The following is a 26893-nucleotide window of genomic DNA, read 5'->3' on the forward strand; positions in this document are numbered from 1 at the left end:
TTTTCATGTGTGAGTGGGGTGGGTGGGTGTTTTGGATCAGGTTTGCCATATTGATTTGTATGCTGTTGGTGGATTTTTGTCGTTGTCTTGTTGAGCTGTGTATGTGATAAAGGGGAGCCATATCGGGGTGAAGGAGTCTTTGTCCCAGTGTCAGTTTCAGTTTATTGGTTAATTTTTCTAGTAGGGCTGTTTCCCATACTATTTGGTACCATTGGTCCATGCTTACTCCCGACAGGTCTCTCCAGTGGCTATGATGCTTCTGGCTGCTGAAAGTAGGTGGGTTATGAGTTCTAATTTGCAGGTTTCCTATTAAGGCCACTGTGAGAACAGGATGCTGGACTCGATGGGCCCCCTTTGGTGTGATCCAGCAGGACTCTTCTTCGTGTGCATATGGTTTTAGCACTGTTTTGCTGAATTTTTGCTGTATAAGCCATCCCAGACTCTGTGTTCATCATTTGATCCCTTTTTTGTGTGTCTCCTCTACGTGAGGTCCAGAGGGCAGCAACATGAGAACGGGCCTTCTCTGTAGTGGCTCCCCATTTGCAGAATGCTCTCCCCAGGGAGGTTCACCTGGTACCTTCATTATATATTTTTAAGCACCAGGTGAAAAAGTTCCTTTGGCTGATTCATATTCTACCACTTTTTAAATGTGTCTGTGGGAAGTGTGTGTGTGTAGGGGGGTATTGTTTTGCTGTTTTGTTTTTATTATTTACTATATTTTATTCTGTGAACTGCCCTGTGATGCTATGATAAACAGCAGTTGTCTTCTTCTTCTTTGGCGATCACTCGTAGCCAAGTAAGATTGTCTCCCATAAACACGGTTTTAACAGTGAGTCCGTAAGTGACCTTGGAGGCCAATTCTGGATCCACATGTCCTTCTACAATGAAAGGGCAGAATATAAATCTAATAATTTTTTTAAAAATAAAAAAATACATTTTGCCCATAGGTTTTATGTATATCATTCTGGGCTCTTTTGAGGAAGGTTGATTAATTAATAATAATAACAAGTGAAATTATTATTATTATTATTATTATTATTATTTCACCCACCCTTCACCCCAAGGTCCCAGGGTGTGTTATATCAGGCATGGGGAACCTTTGTCCCTCCTGTTGTTGCTGAACTACAACTCCCATCAGGCCTAGCAAACATGGCCAGTGGTCTGGGATGATGGGAGTTATGAGTTCTGCAGCCTCTGGAGGGACAATGGTTCCCCATGCTATGTATATACTTGAGAATCTGGGTTTTTGACACCTCAAAAGACAGCCACACATCCAGTGTTGACCTCTTCTCTGCTTCCCCTCTGCAGAACTGCCACGGTGTGGAAGAACCTCAACCCTTTCTGGGGGGAGGAATATACTCTGCACCTTCCGATGGGGTTCCACAACCTCTCCTTCTATGTTCTGGATGAAGACACCATTGGGTAAGTAGGGGAATGGACACCAGAGAAGGTGGGCTGTAATGGGCCATGCATGCAGAAGACCATTGTATTTTGAGGAGGTAGGAATAATACCCAGTAGTGATGAGTGGAAGTGAGAGCTGGACCATAAAGAAGGCTGATCACCGAAGAATTGATGCTTTTGAATTACGGTGCTGGAGGAGACTCCTGAGAGTCCCATGGACTGCAAGAAGATCAAACCTATCCATTCTGAAGGAAACCAGCCCTGAGTGCTCACTGGAAGGACAGATCCTGAAGCTGAGGCTCCAATACTTTGGCCACCTCACGAGAAGAGAAGACCCCCTGGAAAAGACCCTGATGTTGGGAAAGATGGAGGGCACAAGGAGAAGGGGACGACAGAGGACAAGATGGTTGGACAGTGTTCTCGAAGCTACCAGCATGAGTTTGACCAAGCTGGGGGAGGCAGTGGAAGACAGGAGTGCCTGGCGTGCTCTGGTCCATGGGGTCACGAAGAGTCGGACACGACTAAACAACTAAACAACAACAGGAATAATACCCAGCAATGCTTTGCTATTACCCTGTTTGGAGGGGCTACGATGGAAAAGACCTCTCTAGGCAACTGTGTGATGCTGATAGACTACAAGGACATGTTTAAGAGGTTGCTGATCCAATACAATACAGTGTACCTCGGGTTAAGTACTTAATTCGTTCCGGAGGTCTGTACTTAACCTGAAACTGTTCTTAACCTGAAGCACCACTTTAGCTAATGGGGCCTCCTGCTGCCGCCGCACCACCGGAACACGATTTCTGTTCTCATCCTGAAGCAAAGTTCTTAACCTGAGGTACTATTTCTGGGTTGGTGGAGTCTGTAACCTGAAGCGTATGTAACCTGAAGCGTATGTAACCTGAAGGTTCCACTGTATATGAAGGTTTCAATATTCTCCCAGGGAAGTTCTGCTCTAAAGTCTGTCGTTTATCTGTCTACACGAGCTGAGATGGCTCTGGACTCGATGCAGATCGAACTTCTTACAACTGACAAAGGCGAATGGGTTCTATCAGGCTCAGCGTGATTAGTGTAAGTAGTCCATCTGGTTGCCTTAAGACAGATGACAGAATAACACTCTCCTGTTCTTGGATTTGAGGACTGCGTTTCCTGAGCCCCTTATGGTAGGAGTCTCTAATCACTTCCCTTGTAGCATTACTTTATATTTATTTACTCATTGCATTTATATTCCACCTCACCTCCAATTTGCTCACTGTGGCATGCGTCGTTCCCCTGCCCCCCCTTTTTCCTCATGAGAACCCTGCAAGGCTGGCTGGGTTGAGAGCACAGCGATGAAATCCTTTCGGCAGACTCCAATAAAACCGCCTTCACAAATCTCTTAAGGACAATAAAACAATGCACCAGAGCTACAATTGCTCTGTAAGTGACAAGCAGGGTGGATAAAAATCAACAATTTTTAAACAGATTTTTAAAAATTTAAATCAGATTTTAAAAATTTTAGATCAGATTTTTTAAAATTTAAATTGGTTTTTTAAAATAAAATGCTTTTGGAGGAAAAATCTTTCTAAAGATAGTTTTCTATTTACGTTACATTATAGTCCAAAGGCTATTCATCAGGAAATAAGGATTTGTTTTAAGTTTTTCATGTGTGCTAAAACTCAGTCTGTTTTATTTTAAAAGAAGTTTAACCACATCAGTTAACAAACATGGATACATTTGCTATAATGTTATTGCTTTAGTTAAATAAATTGTTTAAATTGTTATTAAGGAAATTATTATTTTTCTCCTTCCAATAAAGTAGAGCAGAAAAGTTGTCCAAATATAAATAGTTAACTTATTAAACCTCACAATAATTTCATAATTATCGGTCTATGTATTTCTAATAGTATAACCAAATCAGTAATTTTTTATATAACTGTAAAAACTACTCTGAAAATTTATTATTCCAAAAATGAAACCCTCAACTGGTTGTAAATATTAAGATTATACCAGTAATGGGTCTTTCTGTAAAAAGAAAAGAAAAAGATTTAAATCAAGTCTTACTGACTAGTGATTTAAATCAAGTCTTACTGACTAGTGATTTAAATCAAGTCTTATTGACTAGTGATTTAAATCAATTTGATTTAAATCAAATCCGCCCTGGTGGATCTTCAGTACTGGCCCTGACTTGGTGGAACGCTCTGTCATAAGAGACTAGGGCCCTGCGAGACTTGACATCTTTCCTCAGGGCCTGCAAGACAGAGCTGTTCCGCCTGGACTTTGGTTTAGACTCAGTCTGATCCTTATGTTTCCCTCCCCTTATGATTTTGATCTATGGGCTACTTTTAAAGTGAAACTCAATAAAAAGAAGAAAAAATAAAATAAAATGAGGCTGCATTTTAAATTGTATTTTAACCTGTATTTTGAATTGGTTCCCCCCTCATTATATTTTTATTGTCATTTTACTGGTGTTAGCCGCCATGAGCCTGGCTCTGACCGGGAAGGGCAGGTATAAATAAAATTTATTATTATTATTATTATTATTATTATTATTATTACTTAGGCCATGAAGCTCACTGGGTGACCTTGGGCTGGGTGCTGTCTCTCTGCCTCACCCCCTGGAATGGTTTAACTCTGATTAACTTAATGCAAGGGCCACATTCCACTTGGGGAAACCTTCTCGGGGCCACATGCTGGTGGTGGGCGGGGCCAGCGGCAAAAGTGGGCGGGGCCACAAAACTTACCTTTGTATAGTAGGCTACTTTCTTCCTGCACTCACCTGCCCCTCTCTATCCTCCACCCAGGCAGGCAAGAATCATTGTCAAGAGATTGAGGACACATTTCTGGCTAGGCAAAAACGCACAAGGACAGGGCAGTGCTGGTCCAATGGAGTGTGTGTGGCTAGGGATGTGGTGTAGCCTACGTAGGGTCCTTGGAGGCTATGTCTAGCCATCATGGCTACTACCCACTGGTAGCTTTCCTGATCCACCAAGGTTCTCGTCGCCCCAGCAAGGCAGTGGCTCAGGTGAGACTGCGCAAGGTAAGGATGTTAGCTGGAGTTGATCAGGAACAGGGAAGGTTCAGGACCCTGGACAGTACTGCAGGTTCTGGCCCAAGGATTTATTGTTCCTTCAGTCTGTGTGTATAGAAGGACGTTTGCTGGAGTGAAGTGTAACATACGAAAATGCATTATATTAGGGGGGATTTGACCATATTCTGTTTGCTTTGAAACAAATACAAGAACCCCGAAACAATATTATGGGAAGTTTGGTTGCAAAAATGCATTATATTAAGAGAAACAGCACATATAAATGAGAACATCGGGGGGGAAATTTGCATGAAAATCCTGGTGAGTTTTCATCGAAACCTTAAAAAAATTAAATTGCACACCGATGCAGGAATGCCAAGAACTGGATTTAAGGCTGGCGAAATGAAAAATGGGCAGAAACCAAAAACTGACTGATTAACCCATTCCTGCTGTGGTGGAGTTGGGGGCGACACGGGGAGCTGCCTACCTTGACATCCTTCAAACGCTCTTGGATGGGCTGAATGGGAGGCAAAGCTTTCTCTGCGAGTGGAGACCCTCTGCCTCTATCTGCTTCTACAGGGCTTGGCGTTGCTCTGGAGAGAATAGGCTTTTTTGGTGGGCCGCCTTCTGGAGAAGATGATGTATTGCATGACAAGGACTAGGAACAGGTGGATCCATCTGTTTCCTCCCAACGCCTGTTCTGAGTTTGTCTGTTCAAAAGCCTTGTTTCTGCGACAACAATCTGCATTTCCCCTACCCATTGGGCAGTATCCAGATAACTTGTTTGGTCGGCGCTAGGATTTAACCTTGTGTAATGGAACTTTAAGGACGCGGGTGGCGCTGTGTTAAACCACAGAGCCTAGGACATGTCGATCAGAAGGTTGGTGGTTCGAATCCCCGCGACGGGGTGAGCTCCCGTTGCTCCTGCCCACCTAGCAGTTTGAAAGCACGTCAAAGTGCAAGTAGATAAATAGGTACCACTCTGGCGGAAAGGTAAATGGCGTTTCCGTGCACTGCTCTGGTTTGCCAGAAGTGGCTTAGTCATGCTGGCCACATGACCCGGAAGCTGTACACCGGCTCCCTCAGCCAATAAAGCGAGATGAGTGCCGCAACCCCAGAGTCGGCCACGACTGGACCTAATGGTCAGGGGTCCCTTTACCTTTACTAATGGAACTTTCCCCATTTTCCTCCCCGCCCCCAGTAGGCCCCTTACACCTCTCCTAGGGGTCCCCTCTGTGGGGCAGATCTGGGGCTTACAGGCATACAAAGGGAAGTTCCATTCTGCACACATGAATTTTTTCACTGGTGGGATGAGGTACGTAGGACTGCAGTGGCTACAACATACCCCTGTTCAGGGAAGCTTTTAATGTTTAATAGGTTATTGTATTTTAGTGTTCTGTTGGAAGCCGCCCAGAATGGCTGGGGAAACCCAGCCAGATGGGCGGGGTTTAAATAATAAATTATTATTATTATTATTAGTATTAGTATTCCCCACCACCACCAAAAAAATAGGCATTTTTGTATGTTAAACCTATTCCCCCCCCCCCCCATTTTTAGATATGTGTTTCTGTGTAGGTTATATCTAGCTGCCAGATATTGCATTGCAGAATTCAAAGGAGTGCAAAGACGGAAGGATAACTGTTCCACTCTGCAAATTAGTCTGGGAAGGGCAAATGATTTGCTTAAAAATCAGGGTTGCACAAACTCCACAACAACCCTGCCAGATAAGGCAGCTTCTGGTGCTCCTCTTTCAGTCCCATCTTGTACCATTTCTGTTCTTTGTCTCCTTGCAGGCATGATGATGCCATCGGCAAAATCTCCCTCAGCAAAGACTTCATCTCATCTCACTCTCGGGGTAGGTGCCAGTGGGCACTCTAGTGGGAAGGGTGACCAATGGCTGCGGGGTGTGGGGTGTGAGGGGTGTGATGTTGTATTGTGTTTCCTACTATTTTTTGTTGGGAGCCGCCCAGAGGGGCTGGGGCATCCCAGTCAGATGGGTGGCATGCAAGCAAGCAAGCAAGCAAGCAAACGTCAACAAAAAAACAAACAAATGTTGATACCAACAAACAAACAAACAAACAAACAAACAAACAAACAAACAAACAATTGTTGTTGTTAACAGATAGAAAAATCCTTAAACTATCTGCCAAGACCATCAACAATTTTCATATGGAAAGGGATATATATACCGTATTTTTCGCTCTATAACACGCACCAGACCATAACACGCACGTAGTTTTTAGAGGAGGAAAACAAGAAAAAAAATATTCTAAACGAAATAGTGGATATATGATTTTTGTGGTTCATGCTGTGGCCACAGACATGTGATCTGACAGTGAGTTTGGAGTAGCCCAATGCAAAAATCCTGAGGATCCATGTGGATCCATGCTTTGTAACCACGGAGGAGGGAAGGAAGGGGAACCATGGATCCTCTGCTCACGACTGCAGCAGATTCCCACCACCACCCACAGGCATTCGCTCCATAACATGCACAGACATTTCCCTTTACTTTCTACGAGGAAAAAAGTGAGTGTTATGGTGCAAAAAATACGGTATATACACATACATATATACATATATATATATATATATATATACACATATAGTCCTTCTGCAAACTTCTGCTGTGTTTCCCATTCTCTCTCTCTTCCTCCAATGCAGGAATCGACAGCTGGATCAACCTGAGCCCTGTGGATCCCAACGAAGAGGTGCAGGGGGAGATTTCGGTGGAGCTGCAGGTGGTGGAGGAATCCCACAAGAGGGTGCTGTGCTGCCATGTCATTGAAGCCAGGTAGAAGAAGGGTTTTCTCTCTGTGTGTCCTTCTCCCCCTCTCCCCTTTCTAGCTCAAGAGTGCATCTCAAGCAGGTGGAGGGAATGTTCTTTCATGTGTGGTGGACTTGTAAAAGGGTAAAAAAGTTTTGGGAAATGATCCATAATGAATTGAAAAAAAATGTTTAAAAGTACTTTCCAAAAACACACACACACAGATTCCTTTCTGTTGGGGACAATTCAGACTGAAATTCCTAGGCGTCAAAAAAGGTTATTTATGTATGCCACTTCTGCAGTCCATGTTTCATTAGCCCAAAAATGGAAAGCGAGGGAAGTACCAACCAAAGAAGAATGGTAACTTAAATTGACAGAATATGCACAGCTTGCAGACTTAACATACAGAATAAGAGAACAAGAAGAGCATATGTTTAGAGAAGATTGGAAAACGTTTATTGACTATATGGGAGATAACTGTGTACAGCTGAAAACGCTTAAAATAAATTCAACAGTGTAAATAAGTTTTGATGGATGCAATACTGGAATACTGAATGGTGTAGTTTCTTTAAAATATGCAGGGACTTGTGATATGTAAAATGAACCATGGAAAGAGGAGAAGGGAAGTCATTGATATCTTAAGGATGTAAAAATAAGTACTTTAAATTGTAAAATAGAAAAAACTGTATGTATATATATATATGTGTGTGTGTGTACACACACACACACACACACACACACACACTATCTGTCTGTCTGTCTGTCTGTCTGTCTATATGAGAGAGAGAGTGCATCTGAAGCCTGGGGATTATTTTCTGGATATATACCCTTCACAGGCCCTGTGTCAGGTCCTCCTTGAGAGCATCTGCTTGCATGGAAGGCTTCTGTTGTCACATCCACACCTTACATTTAAACTAAGCGCTATTATACTTCAAGGAGCGCCTTTCTCAATATCAATCATCTTGTACCCTATGACTGGAAGATGAGGCCTTCTTGGTGCTGCCTGCTTGCTGCTGACCCATGGCGGGGCCTTCTCAGTGGGGGCTCCTCACTTGTGGAATGTCTTCTTTAGCAAGGTGCACCCTGTCTCCATCCTTACTAACTTTCAGGGTGGATTTGAAAACATCCCTGTCGACCCAGGTATTTGATGGCTGAAGAATATTGTTCCTGGCCACCCCAAGATCACTGGTTGGAAGGGAACTAAAACTGCTTTTTAGAATGCTTTTGCTTTTATTTAAACTGTGCATCTGTTTTCCTCCCTGAGCTCAAGGTGGCATGAATGGTTCACTCCCTCTTCATTTAATCTCCACAACAACCCTGTGAGGTAGGTTAGGCTAAGAGACAGTGATTACCCAGTGAGCTTCATGGCCAAGTAGGGATTTAAACCCTGGCGCTGTGGGTTAAACCACTGAGCCTAGGACTTGCCGATCAGAAGGTCTACGGTTCGAATCCCCACGACGGGGTGAGCTCCCGTTTCTCGGTCCGTGCTCCTGCCAACCTAGCAGTTCAAAAGCACGTCAAAGTGCAAGTAGATAAATAGGTACTGCGGGAAGGTAAACGGCGTTTCCGTGCGCTGCTGTGGTTCGCCAGAAGCGGCTTAGTCATGCTGGCCACATGACCCGGAAGCTGTACGCCGGCTCCCTCGGCCAATAAAGCGAGATGAGCGCCACAACCCCAGAGTCGGTCAGGGGTCCCTTTACCTTTACTCCCAGGTCCTAGACTGACACACTATCCACTATAATACACTGGCAGTCTTGTCAGTCGTGACATCTCCCCAGAGAAACCTGAGGGAACTGTAGCTTGCCCTTCACAGAGCTACGGTTCCCAGGATATATTTTTCTTTGGGGGGGAGGGGAAAGGAACATGCAAAAAAGTTACCAGTAACTTGCCTGTGCATTTTGAAATGAATATATAACTTTAACTTAGTGCTACATTGTATGCAACCCAAAAGCACAGGTTTGGAAAATGTTGGGGGTGTGTGGCTGTTGTGGAACATCTTTTTTGATGATATATGCTAGATTTTTTAAAATTAAAAAGTTGAAAAGCTAGAAGACTGCTTGGAGGTGTTCGCTTTCCTCACTTCCCCCTCTCCCAGTGAGAAAAAGAAGGGTGGTTGTAATAAAAAGGTGTTGTGGCTGCTGAAATCGAGTGCGAATCTTCATGCACTCTTGGCTGCCTCCCAGTCCCTTAGAAAGTGAGATAATTAACACCTTATGAATAATCATAATAAAAATGAACACTGGGGCTGTGAAAAGATTTGGCAGGAGTGGAGGGTTGGGTGGGTGGGTGGTGGATTTAGGGACAGCTCACATTTATCTTGATTTTTTTTAAATGTCTTTTCGGGTCAGGCTTTTGATTTTCTGTGACAAAATGCTTCTTTCACATATTTAGCTGGGATGGATAACAAAATGGTAGCCCTTGTTGTGGTTTGTGCCATTTTTGAAGGTTTTGCTTTTCGAGTCAAGGTGCTAGTCCTCAGGAAGATGCAGGGAGTTCCAAGTTTTGATGTTCACAAATGGCAAGCCTCAAGCCTGGGGGCCAAATGCAGCTCTCCCCACTTTTCTCTGCCTGGCCCTCAGGACTCTCTCCAGGGCCACTTTCACCCCATATATTTAAACCACTGACCTATGGCTGGTGTTTTTATGTTTAAAATGCTACTTGCCTGGGATGGAAAGAAGGAGCTTTTGATGATCAGAAGTTGTGCCTTCAGAGAAGAAAGTGACTGATCTCCAGCATCTATCTATCTATCTATCTATCTATCTATCTATCTATCTATCATCTATCTATCTATCTATCTATCTATCTATCTATCTATCTATCATCTCCCACCTTTTCCTCTAAGGAGCTCAGGGTCGAATACATTGTTCCCCCCAATCCTGCTCTTCATTTTATCCCCACAACAACCCTGTGAGGTAGGTTAGGCTGAGAGGCAGTGACTGGCCCAAGGCCGCACCCTCATGTGGCGGAGTGGGGATTTGAACCCACCTCCCCCGTTTTGTTCCAGCACTCTAACTGCTACCGTTGTTGTTGTTTAGTCGTTTAGTTGTGTCCGACTCTTCGTGACCCCATGGACCAGAGCACGCCAGGCACTCCTGTCTTCCACTGCCTCCTGCAGTTTTGTCAAACTCATGCTGGTAGCTTCCAGAACACTGTCCAACCATCTCGTCCTCTGTCGTCCCCTTCTCCTTGGGCCCTCCATCTTTCCCAACATCAGGGTCTTTTCCAGGGAGTCTTCTCTTCTCATGAGGTGGCCAAAATATTGGAGCCTCAGCTTCAGGATCTGTCCTTCCAGTGAGCACTCAGGGCTGATTTCCTTCAGAATGGATAGGTTTGATCTTCTTGCAGTCCATGGGACTCTCAAGAGTCTCCTCCAGCACCATAATTCAAAAGCATCAATTCTTCGGCGATCAGCCTTCTTTATGGTCCAGCTCTCACTTCCATACATCACTACTGTATGGAATTGAGAGCTGGACCATAAAGAAGTCTAACCGCTACACTGCATGCTAACTCAGTGCAAGAGATACCATTCTGGATGAGATCGCTACCTTTCTCTCAATGCTCTGCTTTGCAGGAATGATGCTGCTGAAGGGTTCAGTGCGTGGGAACTGAGAGGGTTAGGGAAAAGGAACAGGTGGTCAGAGACCATGAAAAAGCATCCTCCTCTCCTGGATGCTCAACTGGGAACCTAGGCAACCGGTTAGCCAATAGGAAATGGGTGGATCATAGGGGTGAGTGGGAAAAAGAATGGAATGAGTGGCTGCAGTCAAGGAATAAGGGGTCGGCAGTGGTGTGGGTGTAATAGCATAAGTCCTGTTGCCTAAAGACATCTCTGTTTCATTTTGAACTGACACGGTCCTCAGAATGCGGGTACAGGGAATACTTACTTGCAAAGCGAATCTTGCCTGAGTTCTAGATGTTTTTGGCACAGGTTGGAGTTGATCAGTGGTGAAGGGGAATGGCACTCTGTACATGCTCAGGGGTTACATGCTCTGTTAGGCTGGAAACAGATTTTTTATTTTTTAAATTGTTGACGGAGGCACATTTTCTGGTTCTCTACTCCTCTTTAATCAGTTGCTGTTAAGCCCTTTTGAGTATGACAACAGGGGAGCAGAATAAAATTATTACTATTACTAGGTAGAGCTTGCGGACAAGTTTACCGGTGAGGTCACCTTACCCCATAAATGTCCACTCGTCTGCTTCAATATACGGAACAATATACCTGTTACAAGTGCCACATAATTCTTATTCCACATTTGTAAGGGATCAATCTTTTAGCCTGGCAGGGGCTGAACTTTGGAACTCACTGCCACTTGACATCAGACAGGCCCCTTCACTGTACTCTCTTCTACACCTGCTAAAAACTCTTTTTTTTCAGGTAAAAGTATCCAGATACGTATGTAGAATGTTGACAGGTTTTTAGCTTATCAATGACTTTAATTGTTTTTTGAATGCTTTAAATAGTTTTTAACTGTTTCGACTGATCATTTCCTTGTTTTATACTTTATGTATACTGCTTTGAGGGTTTTGTTTTGTTTTGTTTTTAATAACCAAGCAGCGCATAAATCTTATGAAATAAAATTAGTAGTGTTAGTAGTACAGTCATATCTCGGAAGTCAAACGGAATCTGTTCCGGAAGTCCGTTCGACTTCCAAAAGCTTTGGAAACCAAGGTGCGGCTTCTGATTGGCTGCAGGAAGCTCCTGCAGCCAATCGGAAGCTGCGTCAGATGTTTGGCTTCCAAAGAACGTTTGCAAACTGGAACACTCACTTCCGGGTTTGCGGCATTCGGGAGCCAAAACGTTCCAACTTGCAAGGTGTTTAGGATCCAGGATACAACTGTAGTGCTGTTTACATTTTTATCCCAAACTTCTCTGCAAATTCAAGCTAGCAGACATGATTTCTCTCTCCCTTGAGACTGAGATACAGGGATTGGCCCAAGATTGCTCAGGAAGCTTTGTGTCAGAGCAAGGGTTTTTTTTTTGGAATCCAGAACTCCCCTGTGCAAATTCAACAGGCTCCCTGCACTACATGGGCAGGGGTGTCAACTTGAATAAAATAGGGTGGGGCCCCAGGTGAGTCACACCCAGCATAATCATTCACATGACATAGTGCACACACACCATTTGAATGGGAATGTCCATCAGCTGGGGGAGGCAGGGCGGATCCTTAAAATATTTTATTGTGGGGGCTGCAGCACCCATGGTGCCTAGGAGTTGGCTCCTATGTTTGGTGGCAGTGATAGCAGTAGCCGTGTTACGGTGTCAGAAAGTTTATGGCAGCTTGAAAAAGAGTTTTCAATTTGCGGTGGATATAATGCTGAATAAATACAAGCAACAGGACCTGCAGGCACTCAGAATTTTGTGGCAATTTTGCGTGCTTAGACAACCACTGGGGTGGTTTTGCCCCCTTACCTTGCCAAGATCTTCTCCACTTCTGCAAATCTTGAGGTTCCCCCAAACCTGTTGATACCTTACTCTGGTTTTTCAGTAGCCCTGTTTTGGCTACGTAGCCATCGTCCCTCAGCACCCGAGTTTGAGTTTGCTGTTAGAAGACAGCCACACACCTAAGGCTGAAATGAACCCTCCGCTGCCAGGAAAGGCCTTCCTTTGTCAACCTCGGCAGTGAGCCCCCTTTAAGAAGTTTTTGTTTTGTTGATGAAGCTACATTTCATTTTTGTTAAATTAAAAATAAAGAAATAAAACCCTGTTGGAATATACAGTGGTACCTCAGGTTAAGTACTTAATTCGTTCCGTAGGTCCGTACTTAACCTGAAACTGTTCTTAACCTGAAGCACCACTTTAGCTAATGGGGCCTCCTGCTGCCGCCGCACCGCCGGAGCCCGATTTCTGTTCTCATCCTGAAGCAAAGTTCTTAACCTGAAGCAATATTTCTGGGTTAGCGGAGTCTGTAACCTGAAGCATATGTAACCTGAAGCGTATGTAACCTGAGGTACCACTGTACTTCCTGATATCCATCTGCCATCTTCCTCCACATAGAGACCTTGCTCCGCGGGACACCTCTGGAACCTCAGACCCCTTTGCCCGTGTCCTGTGGAATGGGCAGGTGCTCGAAACAGCTGTAAGTATAGCCCCTGATGCGTTTCAAGTGTCAGAACCATATGGTAGGATTTGAATCCAAGACCTGGGAAATAAGAACTGGAGTCAAAGCCCAGAAAGGCTATTGTGTCCCAGGGAAAGTCTGAGTCTGAACAGGAAGTGAGGACTGGGGAATCTTATCCATTTTCAGTTTCTCTCTTTCTCATTTTTCCTGTCTTAGTACTTCATGTTTTTTGCATTAGCTTGTGTGTGGGAGTTTTTTTTTCCCCAACCCTCATGAAAATTCACCAGCATATTAGTATGAATTTCTCCTAATGTACACATTTTTTGGTGCAATTTTGCCCAACGCACACACAATTTGCCATAATATAAATGTATTTTTATTTTACTTTCATGGAGATGGATGCAGGTAGATCCGCTATTTTCTGTGCACGCACCTAGGCAAATGATTTGGAGTGCTCCAAAAATCTTCAGGGTGTCTTCAGTTACGTTTTCCTTTCATGTTCCACTGTACATAACATAACTTGCACACCGTTCTCTTGAAACTGAAGCTCATTGTGTTTCCAAGTGTCCCTAAATGCTTAGCTTTGGGGCAGGCAGAACAACTCCTCCTTGGTCTTCTTCCGGCGCACCTTATCCAGAACAACCCTAGGAGCCAATCCTCAGTGACTGACTGTCTTCCTTTCATTCTGATTGGCTCCCATCAGCACAAAAGGTGAGAAGAAGGCTTCTTCTCAGTGGCTAAAACAAAGTCCCCTTTTGTGCCGATTGGGTACCTCTAGGATGCTGAAAACAGGCTTCCTGCTGGAATCCTGGTGCAGAAATACTAACAGGTCTTTGACATGCACACCCTCTAGGAACAGGGTCTCCCCATCTCTATTCTCCTTTTAACAACAACCCTGTGTAGTAGGTTAGCCTGAAAGGCAGCTGCTGGCCCAGGATCACCCAATGAGCTTTATTGGTTGAGTGGGGGATTTGAACTCGGGTCTCTTAGATCCTAGTCTGGCAATCTAACCGCTACACCACAAGCTGACTCACTCCATGTGGCTGCACACAAACGGCCGTGTGTCTCACCGTGGGCAAGGCGGCAGGGGTGATCGTGGTGGTGTTTGCTCTTAAACGGGGCATTTGTCCGCTTGCGTTTACGCATTCTTCTGCCTCTGCAGATCATCAAGAAAACTCGCTTCCCGCGCTGGGATGAGATGCTCGAGTTTGTCCTGGAGGAGGGGACCTCTGGGGAAACCCCGCTGATCGTAGAAGTGTGGGATTGGGACATGGTGGGCAAGAATGACTTCCTGGGACGGGTGAGTGGTGGGCACAGGAGGCTGGCCTGGCTGGGTCCCTCTTATGCAAGCTCTGAGGTGTGGGAATGTTGTGGATAGTAGGAGAGGATATATTGATTAAATATTATCCTTCCTCAGGCACGCTAGTGAGCTAGTAGCACAGCACATTCCCTTGCACATTGCTGGAAGCTACCGGTAGTTGATGGATTCGTAAGAATCATTTGAGTTGAGCAATCTGGCTTGTCCAGATTGGATTGTTCCTGGTAAATTTCCCCTTTATTTCTCTCTTAAAAACAACAATAACACAACAGTCTTCTTTTAAAAGTAATGGTAAAGTTTACTTACATTCAGTTCACAGTATGGTCCTGAAGGCAGCCTTTAATTTTGTACAGTGGTACCTCTGGTTACAAACTTAATTCGTTCTGGAGGTCCGTACTTAACCTGAAACCGTTCTTAACCTGAGATACCACTTTAGCTAATGGGGTCTCCCGCTGCTGCCACACTGCCGCCACATGATTTCTGTTCTCATCCTGAGGTATAGTTCTTAACCTGAGGTACTACTTCCAGGTTAGCGGTGTCTGTAACCCGAAGTGTTTGTAACCTGAGGTACCACTATCGTTACAGGTACATGTGTAGAGAAAAGAAGTATGATCTAGACTACAGACTTTCTGCCTTGTGGCTTCCATTGTCTGTAAGGATGAGCCATGTGCTAAGAGCCAGCAAAAGAGTCCAAAAGGAAAAATGGAACAAGACGAAAAGAAGAAGATGGCTGAATGGCTAGCCCTTTTTTTAGGGCCTGCCAGGGTCACACCCATCTACCTGGTCACACGCAGGGGGAGGATGCTCCAGACCAGGTGTGATGGGAAGTCCTCCTGGCTGGAGCAACATTCCCCTGTGTGTCCACTCTGGGCAAACAGGAAATGTTGTATCTGACTGCCTCAGTGACGTTACATCTCACATGAGGGGTTGCGGCTGCTGCTTTGACAGGGGTCAAAGAATTGTGGAGTTGGAAGGGACCCTAAGGATCATCTGGCCCAACCCACTGCAACTCAAGAATATGCAGCTGTCCCTTACGGGGATCAAACCTGCAACCTTGGCATTATCAGCACCACACTGTCCAACTGAGCTATCCAGGGTCGAACTATAACTTGAGGAACTGAATCGGGGAATGGGGAAGGTCTGAGGTCCGCATTCCTTTCTGTGCAACCTCCTGGGGGCCACCTGCAAGCGGTGGGCGGGGCCAGAGGCAAAGGTGGGTGGAGCAAGACATGTGAATTTTACCTCAGGAGGGTAGTTTCTACACAGGCTCATAGACACCTTGCTGCCCTCCATCCCTGCAAGCCAGTTGTATAATCAGAGGCACAACCCAGCCTTTAGCCCTACCTGAATTAACCCTTGAGTCGCAAACAGAATGATCCCTGCTGTTGCACTTCCAGCACTCATTTACCTCCACACTGACCTGTCACTTTCTCTCATCCATGCAGGTTGAGTTCTCCTTGGATGCCTTGCAGAAGGTCCCTGTCAAAGGCTGGTACCGCCTGTTGCCTTTCACCATCACAGAGGGAGATGCAGGGTAAATGTGGGACCTCTTCTGGCCTTCTTGGGTCATAGCATTGTCATGGAATTCTATTCGGTATCAATTCAGAGTAGATTCCAGATGTATAGTTAGCAGAGTAAAAACTGATTTAGCAGAGTAAAAACTGATTGGCCACCTGGCAACCTTACGTGGCCGGGGTCTCCCCCAGTGTGAGGGGAGTGGCTAGGAGGCCAGACCACAACCCGGCCCCACCTGGAAGTAGACCCAATATTCCCCCAAAATAGACCAGAGGCAGTTGTATTTCATCCAGCAGAGCTTTACTGCTACTGAAGGCAAATGAGCATAAAGGTCACAAATCCAATACATTCAGGGTTGGCACTGTCCATAAGAAATCCAGTTGCAGCAGACTTAACTTAAACTTACAATAACTTATAATAAGTTTAAACCTTAACACTAAGCATACTATGTACAGAGAACACCACACCAGAAGGAAAGAGAGATAAAGATAGAGACTTTTATAGTTCGCATGACCTTGACAGAAAGAGATAACAGAACCAGTTTAAGGCAGCTGTACTCAGCTTCTCTGAAAGAATAACCCAAACATCATGAACCTTCTGCTTGCTTCTTTCACACAGAGAAGCTTCCAGAAGCCTCTTGAATTAAGTAGAATAGGAAAGAACTCTACACATCAGATCAATACTTTCTGTACTAAGAAATGCGAACTGACAAGTACCGGTATGTCAGGGCTTGGTGTGGCCAGGTGGCCAGGGGGTTGGGTTTGGGGTCTACTGACAGGTTGTCAGACTGAGGGGCCAGAGGTGAACAGCAGGATCTTGGGTGGGGAGAGGTTGAGCTGTGGTACTCAGGGCCCAGTGGGAGCATCATAGTCCAAGGTGGATGGGAGTTCACCTGGTCAGCCACTGTGAGAACAGGATGGTGAAATAGATGGACCCACCTTAGAGTTGTGGTAATTTTGTTTTAAGCTGCTTTTAATATTGTGTTTTTAAAATTAAATTTATTTTCAACTGCTTTCAATGTTGCATTTTTAAATCTAAATTTATTTTCAACTGCTTTCAATGTGTTTTAAAATTTAAATGCATTAATTTTGTTTATAAAGTGATTTAAATACCGCTATATCATTTTTTTAAAAAAAAAAGTCAACGCCGTTTACAACGATATCTCTGTATATTAAAAACGCATACAAATTTGAAACCACAGGCAATCAGCTAACCGTTATGGAAAGATGGCTTCCTAATTGCCTGCGTAGGCCTGGCGGCACAGGGGGAAAAATTTCTGCAGGCGTACAAAGTTTGGCACCGAAGGAGCCTGCCAGATCTCTGTTGGCAGGATATTCCACATGGCTGGGTCGATGCCACTAAAAGCTCAGCTTCTTGTTGCTGCCAAATGAGCCTTGTCAATAATAACTCACCCACAGATGAATTAGACTTCCCCTAAGGTAGCCTGAACCTAAGTTGCTCAGGGCGGATTTTCTTTGCAGATGAGCAGCCAGCGCAGATAATTTAACAAGGGTGGGGGAGCTGAAAATAATGCCAATATATTTCAATAATGCCAATATGCCCCTTTGTTTTCAGATAGTACATGGGTAGACGAGTTTAAAAAGCAAGGGACACAAATTTTCACAGCCCTCTAGTGGCTATGGCGACTCGCTAACCAGAAGTCATGTATTACGCGTGAACTCCAGAAGTCTATAATTGATTCTGATCAAACTAAGCCTCCTGGTGTAGATTGTGCTCTCTGCTTGCAGGGGGAAGCTGGGGGCGCTGAGACTGCGGGTGCGACTCGCCGAGGATCGGATCCTGCCCTCCCGGTACTACCAGCCACTCATAGATCTGCTGGTGGAGTCCGTCATGTGCCCATCAGAGGTGTGCACTTAGTGGTTTACCCTCCTTTTTTGTGCATGAGAGAGACACGGGGTTAAAAAGAGGCAGGCACAGTCAAGGCAGGTGTTTTGTGGGGAAAATGGGGGGGGGAGGAGAAGAAATTTTGGGGGTGGGGAATTTCACCTGATATCTCCGCCATCTGGAGGTGCATGCCTGGGGATCATTGTATCTTGACTGTTTTCATATGCGAGCAACACACCCTGTAGAATTCTACCCGTGATATTTTATCTGCGCAATCAGAATGAATTTCAGGAACCGAAAAGTCTTGTTGAAAAACACGACTTTTGAGCTGTGTGACTCCCCAGACAGCAACTAGTCATTCATATCCTCCAACATTTCTCCGCTGAAAATAGGGACATCCTATTCAATCATCATCATCATCATCATCATCATCATCATCATCATCCATCTGACTGGGTTGCCCCAGCTACTCTGAGCAGCTTCCAACGTATATAAAAACATAATATAACATCAAACATTAAAAACTTCCCTAAATAGGGCTGCCTTCAGATGTCTTCTAAAAGTCAGATGCCTCGGCTTAAGAACTTAATTCGTTCTGGAGGTCCGTTCTTAACCTGAAACTGTTCTTAACCTGAGGTACCACTTTAGCTAATGGGGCCTCCTGCCACCGCCGCCGCACTATTTCTGTTCTTATCCTGAAGTAAAGTTCTTAACCCGAGGTACTATTTCTGGGTTAGCGGAGTCTGTAACCTGAAGCGTCTGTAACCTGAGGTACCACTTTAGTTGTTTATTTCCTTGACACATTGGAGGGCGTTCCACAGGGTGGTGCCACTACCAAGAAGGCCCTCTGCCTGGTTACCTGTAACCTCACTTCTCCCAGTGAGGTCCAGCCCTCAGAGCTGGACCTCAGTATCTGGGCTGAACAATGGGGGTAGAGATGCTCCTTCAGATATACTGGGCCATTTAGGGCTTTAAAGGTCAGCACCAACACTTTGAATTGTGCTCAGAAACGTACTGGGAGCCAATGTAGGTATTTCAAGACCTGTGTTATATGGTCTCAGCAGCCACTCCTTGACTGTATCCCTGGTTTAAAAAGCCATTTGGGCCTAACTTATATGAGTTTCTAACACTGCAGGCATGTGGCCCTTGGAAGGTTGCAAATAAGCAAATGTGGCCCTCGGGCTGAGAAAGGTTCACCACACCTGTTTTAAATACATACACACACATATATATGTATGCCATTTGCAGATGTTCTGCTTCACTACAGGAGGAGGACGTCACACCCTTAGCCCTGCTGGAAGAGGTCTGCTCGTTGGAGAGTCGCCAGGATGTAGCCACCAAATTAGTCAAGATCTTCCTTGGCCAAGGCTTGGTGCTGCCTTTTTTGGACTATGTGAACCTCCGTGAGGTTTCAAGAACCAGTAAGTAATTCCTTCATATGTCACGTTGTGCGTCTGTGCGCCATTTGAGGTTGGTTGCCCAGGATTGTGGCAGCAGGACCAGTTGGGTGCCTAGGGCTGGGTGTGAGCCCTGCAATTCCATAGCACAAAAGAGAGAACCTGGGTTTCTGAAAACCTTGGTTTTCATTCTTCCATACGAGCAAGTTTCTAGCCCCTAAGGTTGCAGAGAGCGAAGCTTGGAAGCAGCGGTTTTGGGGGAGCATCTTCGCCGAACCTAAAGACTTCGGTTTGGGACCCAGACACGGAGCAGACTGCTTCTGCAGAGTTGGCCAGTGGGAAGGAGAGCAGATGGTGTGAGAAAAATCCAACGCCTTAATGTAGGGGAGCCAGCGTCATTCGCAGGTAGATTTTCTCACTCGTGGTGCTAATTGCAAACCCCCTCTGTGTTCTTTCAGCTGATCCAAACACCCTCTTCCGTTCCAACTCCTTGGCTTCTAAATCCATGGAGCAGTTCATGAAGGTGAGTAAATAGCGGAGGAAGAACCAGCAGGTGGGTATTGCTGAGTTCCATCTCCCTCCCTCTCCCTTTCTCTCTCTCTCTCTCTCTCTCTCTCTCTCTCTCTCTCTCTCTCTGCACTCTGTGTGTGAGTTTCTGTGAAACAGAAGGGGCTGTCCCTGAGCCGCTAGGGTGGTGGTAAATAAACAAATCTGCAACATGTGCCACATTTTCATGAGGTTTGGTTTCGGGTGCGAATGATGCCATTGGGGGGGGAGGCGGGGTGGCAAAACACCTGCCATGAGATGAGATGAACCACCCTTTGCAGAGGAAAGAAAAAAATATATATTTTCACAGCAAACAGGACAAACCCCCTTTTCTCTCTTTTTTTGCAAGCACTTGGTGAAAGGAAAAGGGAGACGTGTCGGCGGTGTGTTGCGTTGAACAAATCAGCTTGTATTTACACACACACAGAGAGAAAGAGAGAGAGAGAGAGAGAGAGAGAGACATCTAGCCTTTCCCCCAGTCTGGGTTTCAAGGCATCTTTCCTATTAAAAAAAAAGAGCAAGCAAATATCTCTCTCTCATTACAATGTAATTATAATAATAGAATACCATATTTTTATGTGTATAAGATGCCCCCATGAATAAGATGACCCCTATTTTTTTGAACCCAGAATGAAGAAACAATATTTTAGGGTTGCCTAAACCCTAAAACAGGGAAGCGGGTGGCGCTGTGGGTTAAACCACAGAGCCTAGGACTTGCCGATCAGAAGGTCGGTGGTTCGAATCCCTGTGATGGGGTGAGCTCCCGTTGTTTGTTCAGTCCCTGCTCCTGCCAACCTAGCAGTTCGAAAGCACGTCAAAGTGCAAGTAGATAAATAGGTACCGCTCCAGCGGGAAGGTAAACGGCGTTTCTGTGCACTGCTCTGGTTCACCAGAAGCGGCTTAGTCTTGCTGGCCACATGACTCGGAAGCTGTACACCGGCTCCCTTGGCCAATAAAGCGAGATGAGCGCCGCAACCGAAGAGTCGGTTACGACTGGACTTAATGGTCAGGGGTCCCTTTACCTTTACTTAAACCCTAAAATAGAAGTGAAAATCTGGACAATCGGTGGTGGCGGTTGTTGAGCTGTCTTGGGGCGATTGCTGCAACCCCTTATCGGCTTATACACAGAAAAATACGGTAATCATAGAATTGTAGAGTTCCCATGGCAAGTGAAGGGAAACCTCTGACTATTCCTCTAACTATGGCCTGGGAACTGCAGGGCAAAAGATGTGGGATCTCTGACTATTAATAACACAAGAAATCTCTGGATTCTTTGTGGTAAACCATGTGAGTTAACACGTATATCCAGTATAAAAGTTTGCAGTAAGGATCTATATACCCTTGGAACATTTCAGCACCAATGAGATGTTTTTAGTAATTTTTTTCTTTCCACCCGGATGTATGTTTTGGAAAAAGTATTTCCCCCCCTTCTTCTTTTCCTAACTCTCTGTGATTCGTCAGGTGGCCGGGATGCCTTATCTCCACGAGGTGCTGAAGGCCATCATCAACCGAATCTTCGAGGAGAAGAAGTACGTGGAGCTGGATCCCTGCAAGATTGAGCCGAGCCGGACCAGGTAAGAGGAAGAACACTCAAGAGGGAGCCGAGGTGTGTTTTGCAAAGGACAGAAAAGGAAAAGTGGTTGGGAGGGAGGAGGAAAGAAACTCAGGTACTAGATCTCAGCTCCAGGATTCCTTGAGAGGGACAGCTGGAATGGAAAGAGTTCGAGGAGAGGAGGAGTGGGAAGAGAGTGGAGAACACATCACTGTGACATTCAGAGCAAGAGTGTAGGAGAGACAAGGCCGTCTGCTGAGAAATGGGGGGGTAGGGTGCCAAACGCCACGAGAAAAATGATTAAAAAACAGTGGTGCGTCGCGATGGGTGTCATTCGCAGGTAGCGGTTTTTTCCTCACCCAACAGTGCTAATTAAAACAGAAGCAAGAGAGCCTGCCTGGCAGATGATTTATGACTCCAAAAATAATGTTGTGAGTTGGAGGTTGGGGCTGTTAGGGCTTCATGCCTGAGACCCTTCTAATTCCTGCATGCAGCAAGGGTTCAATGGTTGAATTAGCTGTGATGGTCCCTTAAGTATGGGCCGTTAAGGTAACAAAGGAAGTGGCTCTGTGCTAGAAATCAAATGGATGCCCCCCTCCCAGCTGTTAGTTAGAAGCATAGCTGTCAACTGTCTCTTATTTGGCGGGAAACTCCCTTTCCCCAGCGCCGTGTCCCGCTGCTGTCCCTTATTGATGATGTCCCTTAAATTTCCTGGGTTTCATGCTCGCCCGGCTCGGGAGGGAAGCAGCGGCTCGGGGTCCTCCGACACGCGAGAGCGTGCACGCTGGCGCCGTCATCCTGGCGTGAGGAGTTCCATCGGCCCTTCCCTGCCAGAGAGAGGGGGGGAGGGAGAGAGACTCTCGCCCACGCCGCCCGTGAGCCCGGAGGCGGCAGTGGTGGTGGCAGCTGAGGAGGCGGCCTGAGAGAGGAGGAAGAGGATAGGATGGGGAGGGACGCAGAAGGGCTGCGCTTCAGCGGCTGCGGTGGCACCGCAACCGCCTCATGCCGGATTGACAGCATCTGTCAATCCTACCAATGTATGTAACTCTTTACAATAGCAAAATCCCTTATTTTAGCTGCTGATCCCTTATTTTCGAGGCTGCTGGTCCCCTATTTTCAAATCTGTAAGTTGACAGCTATGGTTAGAAGGTCAAATGCCAGAAATGAGTTGTGGGTGAGAGACAGCTAGAAGCTAGAGGCAGGCTGCAACTGAGAGACAAAGCCATGCCTGATTTCTGGTGGGATGCAAGGCTGTGGCTACGGGAGAAGCAAGGCCTTCTTGGGGTGTTCACGCTGTGAGCCCTTCCATCATAGGCTCAGGTTGTATATAGAATCTTAGTGTTGGAAGGGACCCAAGGGTCATCTAGTCCAACCCCCTGCAATGCAGGGATCTCAGCTAAAACATCCATGACAGGTGGCCACCCAACCTCCAAGGAAGAAGAGTCCATAATCTCCCAAGGAAGACTGTTCCACTGACAAGCAGCTCTTACTGTCATAAAGTTTTTCCATATGCTTAGTTGGAATCTTCCTTTTTTGGAACTTGAAGCCATTGGTTCGAGTCCTACTGCCCAGAGCAGGAGAAAACAAGCTTGTTCCCTCTTCCATGTGACAACCCTTGAGATATTTGAAGATGGCTATCATATCTCCTCTCAGCCTCCTCTTTTCCAGGCTAAACATACCCAACTCCTTCAACCGCTCATTGTCAGGCTTGGTTTCCAGCCCTTGATCATCTTGGTCGCCCTCCTCTGCACACGTTACAGCTTGTCAACATCCTTCTAAAATCGTGGTGCCCAGAATTGGACACAGTATTCCAGGTGTGGTCTGACCAAGGCAAAACAGAGTGGGACTATGGCTTCCCTTGATCTGGATACTATACTTCTGTTGATGCAGCCTAGAATCGTGTTAGCTATTTTGCGACTGCATCACATTGTTGATATCCCACAAAACCCACAATCTCTACCGTCCATCATTCCAAGCAAACCAAACCCTGGGTAAGTGTTGGGAACCTGTGGAATCTCGCCCGCCTCAGAGATTGGGGTGGCATGCAACAATAATTTGTCAGAATGTTGTCCACCGAAATAAACATCTTAGCAGGGTCTAATTGTTATGTATTCAGTGGTCTGAGCTTGAGTCTGGACTAAGGATCCTGAGCTCCTGTGTTCTGATTCAATACATGATATCCAATCACAGAACATTTCAGGATTTGGGCCTCTGCCATTGGCACTTAAACCTTAAAGTTACGATTCACAGCTTGGAAGTTTAGACAGCCAATCACATTGGAAGTGGGAGTGGCCCAGGCCTTCAGAAATGTATATAAGCAGTTGCTTTGCCCCTGTTGTCCAGTTCAATAGAGGTTCTTGCTGTTATTACTGTGTATTGTCTCGTGAGCACCCACCTGCGCTTCACTCTTCTTATATTCTTCTCTCTGAATTTAGCTGCATTTAACATTGCAGACCTTTCTGAACTGGATGACACATATATATTTAAACTTAGCCGTATCACTGAGGGTAGATACCACCGCTAACATCTCTAAATGTTGATACATGGGTGTTTCATACAGTTTAAGGCTTTTTGAGAAAAGTACAAAACTACCCCCAAGCTATTCGAAAGGCTATTCCCTCATACGGACCGACCCAGGCTCTGAGATCTTTGGGGAAGGCTCTCTTCTCAGTCCTGCCACCCCCCTAGGCACACTTGGTGAGGATGCAGGACAGGGCCTTCTCGGTGGCTGCTCCCAGACTTTGGAACTCCCTCCCTAGAGAACTCATACTGGCTCCCTCCTTGCTGTCCTTCTGCCAACAGGTGAAGACTGTTTTATTCCAACAGGCTTTTGTGAAATCACTGGCTTGCTTTTTTTAAAAAAGGAACGAGCTTTTAAACGGTGGTGTGCTGCATTTTAATCAATCTGCTTTTATCTTGTTTTAATTCTATAGTTTAATTACTTTTTTCCAATTATCTTTTGTACATGTTTTAGCCTTCTGTCTTCATTTGGGTAAGCTGCCTGAGTCTCAGTCTGGGGAAAAGGTGGGATGTAGATAAAAACAACAACAGATAATCATGTGATAAGGCCGCTGTGGTGTGGCAAGTGTTAACAGCTGACATGTTTGTACACTATGCTTGTGTTACGTGACGGATGACAGCCTCAGCCGTGCCTGCAGAAGAGCGTCATACAGACGGAGGGTATTTCTGCTGAAATGGCTAATAGGACATTAGCACTGAGGATGTGGGGCTGGCTCATGGAAAGGATTCTGGCTGCTCTAGAGATAGAAGCCTTCCTGGGAGAGATGCTCTTTGTGCAGGTTGCTAGGCAACACCATCTCCGGGATGCTGCCAGAGTGTGACATTGGCAGGGATGCTCAACGTGGATTTGCTGAGGGTCTGACTGCTGAAAAGCAGGGAAGTTTGGGTGGAACCCAGCTTGCTGAGAGGGGTTTGCAGTGGGTTAAAACAAGCAGAGTAAGGGACCATATACAGTGCATTACAATAACTCGGCCTTGAGGTTAACAATGCATGAACTTACAGTGGCAAGTCCAGGGACAGCCATGGCTGGTGGACCAGATGGAGCTGGTATTTTCTTACTCTGCAAACATCTCTGTGGGCGATTGCAGCAGGTAGTCTAATCTCTTGTCAAATTCACAAGACATACACATACCAAAGAGCTGCTCCAGTGAGTAACTGAGCTCAGTTTCAGTATCTTCTCTGTAACAATCAGCAGGGGGCAGCACTGTGTGGTGGTTGAGTTATGTGTTGGTGGGTCAAGGGTCTCTCATGCATGTCGCCCACCCATCCTCACCCCGCATTTTCCATTTCTCTTAGGCGGATCTCTTTCAAAAGCTCCCTGTCCGAGGCCCAGATCCGAGAAAGCAGCCTGGAGGTGCTGACAGGATACCTGGGTGACATTGTGGAGTCCATCGTGAGCTCTACGGAAAAGTGTCCCCCCATCATGCGAGTGGCTTTCAAACAGCTGCACAAGCGAGTGGATGACCATTTCCCGGAGGCAGAGAATCAGGTGTGACATTTTCTATCCCATAATCACTCCCTCTGCTAAACAGCAAGTCTTGGGGAGGTCATTCATCATCCATGTTTCCAAGGGATTTGGCGTTCTGCGATCCAAGCTGCTTCTGATGGGGTTGGTTAAGCAAGAGTTAGGGAGGTCAACAGTAGGTGGCGCTGGACCCAATGATAGGCAGAGACAACTCAGGGCCCCTTCAGAAAGTGATTACCCCTCCCTTTGTGCTTTCTGTAAGCACATCATTGGCCACATTCACACCATACATTTAAAGCACAGTCATACCTTGGTTTTTGAACAGCCTAGTTCTCAAACGTTTGGGCTCCTGAACGATCGAAACCTGCAAGTGACTGTTCTGGTTTTTTAACGTTCTTTTGGAAGCCAAACATCCGACGGGGCTTCCGCGGCTTCCTGCAGCCAGCCAGAAGCTGTGATTTGGAAGTCAGAACGCTTTGGAAGTCGAACGGACTTCCAGAACGGATTCCGTTCGACTTCCAAGGTATGAATGTACCATGATACCATTTTAAACAGTTATGGCTTCCCCCAAGGAATTCTGGGAGGTGTAGTTTGTTAAGGGTGCTGAGATTTGTTAAGAGACCCCATTCACAAAGCTACAATTCTCAGAGTAAGGGTAAAGGTAAAGGGACCCCTGACCATTAGGTCCAGTCGTGGCCAACTCTGGGGTTGTGGCGCTCATCTCGCTTTATTGGCCGAGGGAGCCGGCGTACAGCTTCTGGGTCATGTGGCCAGCATGACTAAGCCGCTTTTGGCGAAACAGAGCAGAGCACGGATATGACATTTACCTTCCCGCCGAAGCAGTACCTATTTATCTACTTGCACTTTGACGTGCTTTCGAACTGCTAGGTTGACAGGAGCAGGGACCGAGCAACGGGAGCTCACCCCATCGCGGGGATTCAAACCGCCTACCTTCTGATCGGCAAGTCCTAGGCTCTGTGGTTTAACCCACAGCGCCACCCGCGTCCCAATTCTCAGAGTAGTTCAACAATAAATCCTTCTTTGCAGGGAACCCTTGGGTGCAACCGAAAGTTTAGTTTGGGTGTGTGGTATGCTTTAGCAATGGCTGTTTGGCAATAGAAAACTTTTGTGATCAATCCTAACTTCTGGATGTGACCCACGCTGGGCATCTTTGTTTTCCTTTCAGGATGCCAAATACATTGCCATCAGTGGGTTCCTCTTCCTTCGCTTCTTTGCTCCTGCCATCCTGACCCCCAAGTTGTTCAACCTCCGAGACCAGCATGCAGACACCCAGACCAGCCGGACCCTCCTGCTCTTGGCCAAGGTAACAGTCAGCATCCTGCTCTCACTGGGGCCAATCAGATGCCCCAGTGGGAAGCCTGCAAGCAGGCTCTGAGTGCAAGAGCCTTCTCCCATCCTGGGGATTCCAGTAGCTGGTACTCAGAAGCATTGCTGCCTCTGTCCATCATGCTTGTTAGCCATCACCAGACCCTCCAAGTGTCC

The 26893-nt window shown here is 46.0% G+C and overlaps 1 protein-coding gene across 3 annotated transcripts in view; it reads left to right on the forward strand.

The window, feature by feature from the left end:
* Positions 1-26893, forward strand: part of RASAL1 (RAS protein activator like 1) — a 67558-nt gene that overhangs the window by 17316 nt on the left and 23349 nt on the right. For all 3 annotated transcript variants that reach the window (XM_080986247.1, XM_080986249.1, XM_080986248.1), the window contains exons 3-14: positions 1309-1422; positions 6203-6264; positions 7071-7200; positions 13169-13250; positions 14395-14532; positions 15996-16084; positions 17814-17931; positions 19178-19331; positions 19766-19830; positions 21315-21427; positions 25222-25414; positions 26577-26714. In XM_080986247.1, coding sequence (XP_080842373.1) covers positions 1309-1422; positions 6203-6264; positions 7071-7200; positions 13169-13250; positions 14395-14532; positions 15996-16084; positions 17814-17931; positions 19178-19331; positions 19766-19830; positions 21315-21427; positions 25222-25414; positions 26577-26714 — 1396 coding nt within the window. The remainder of the gene's footprint in view (positions 1-1308; positions 1423-6202; positions 6265-7070; positions 7201-13168; positions 13251-14394; positions 14533-15995; positions 16085-17813; positions 17932-19177; positions 19332-19765; positions 19831-21314; positions 21428-25221; positions 25415-26576; positions 26715-26893) is intronic.

Source organism: Podarcis pityusensis (assembly GCF_964106645.2).
Source record: "Podarcis pityusensis genome assembly, chromosome: 16".
NCBI lineage: Eukaryota > Metazoa > Chordata > Lepidosauria > Squamata > Lacertidae > Podarcis > Podarcis pityusensis.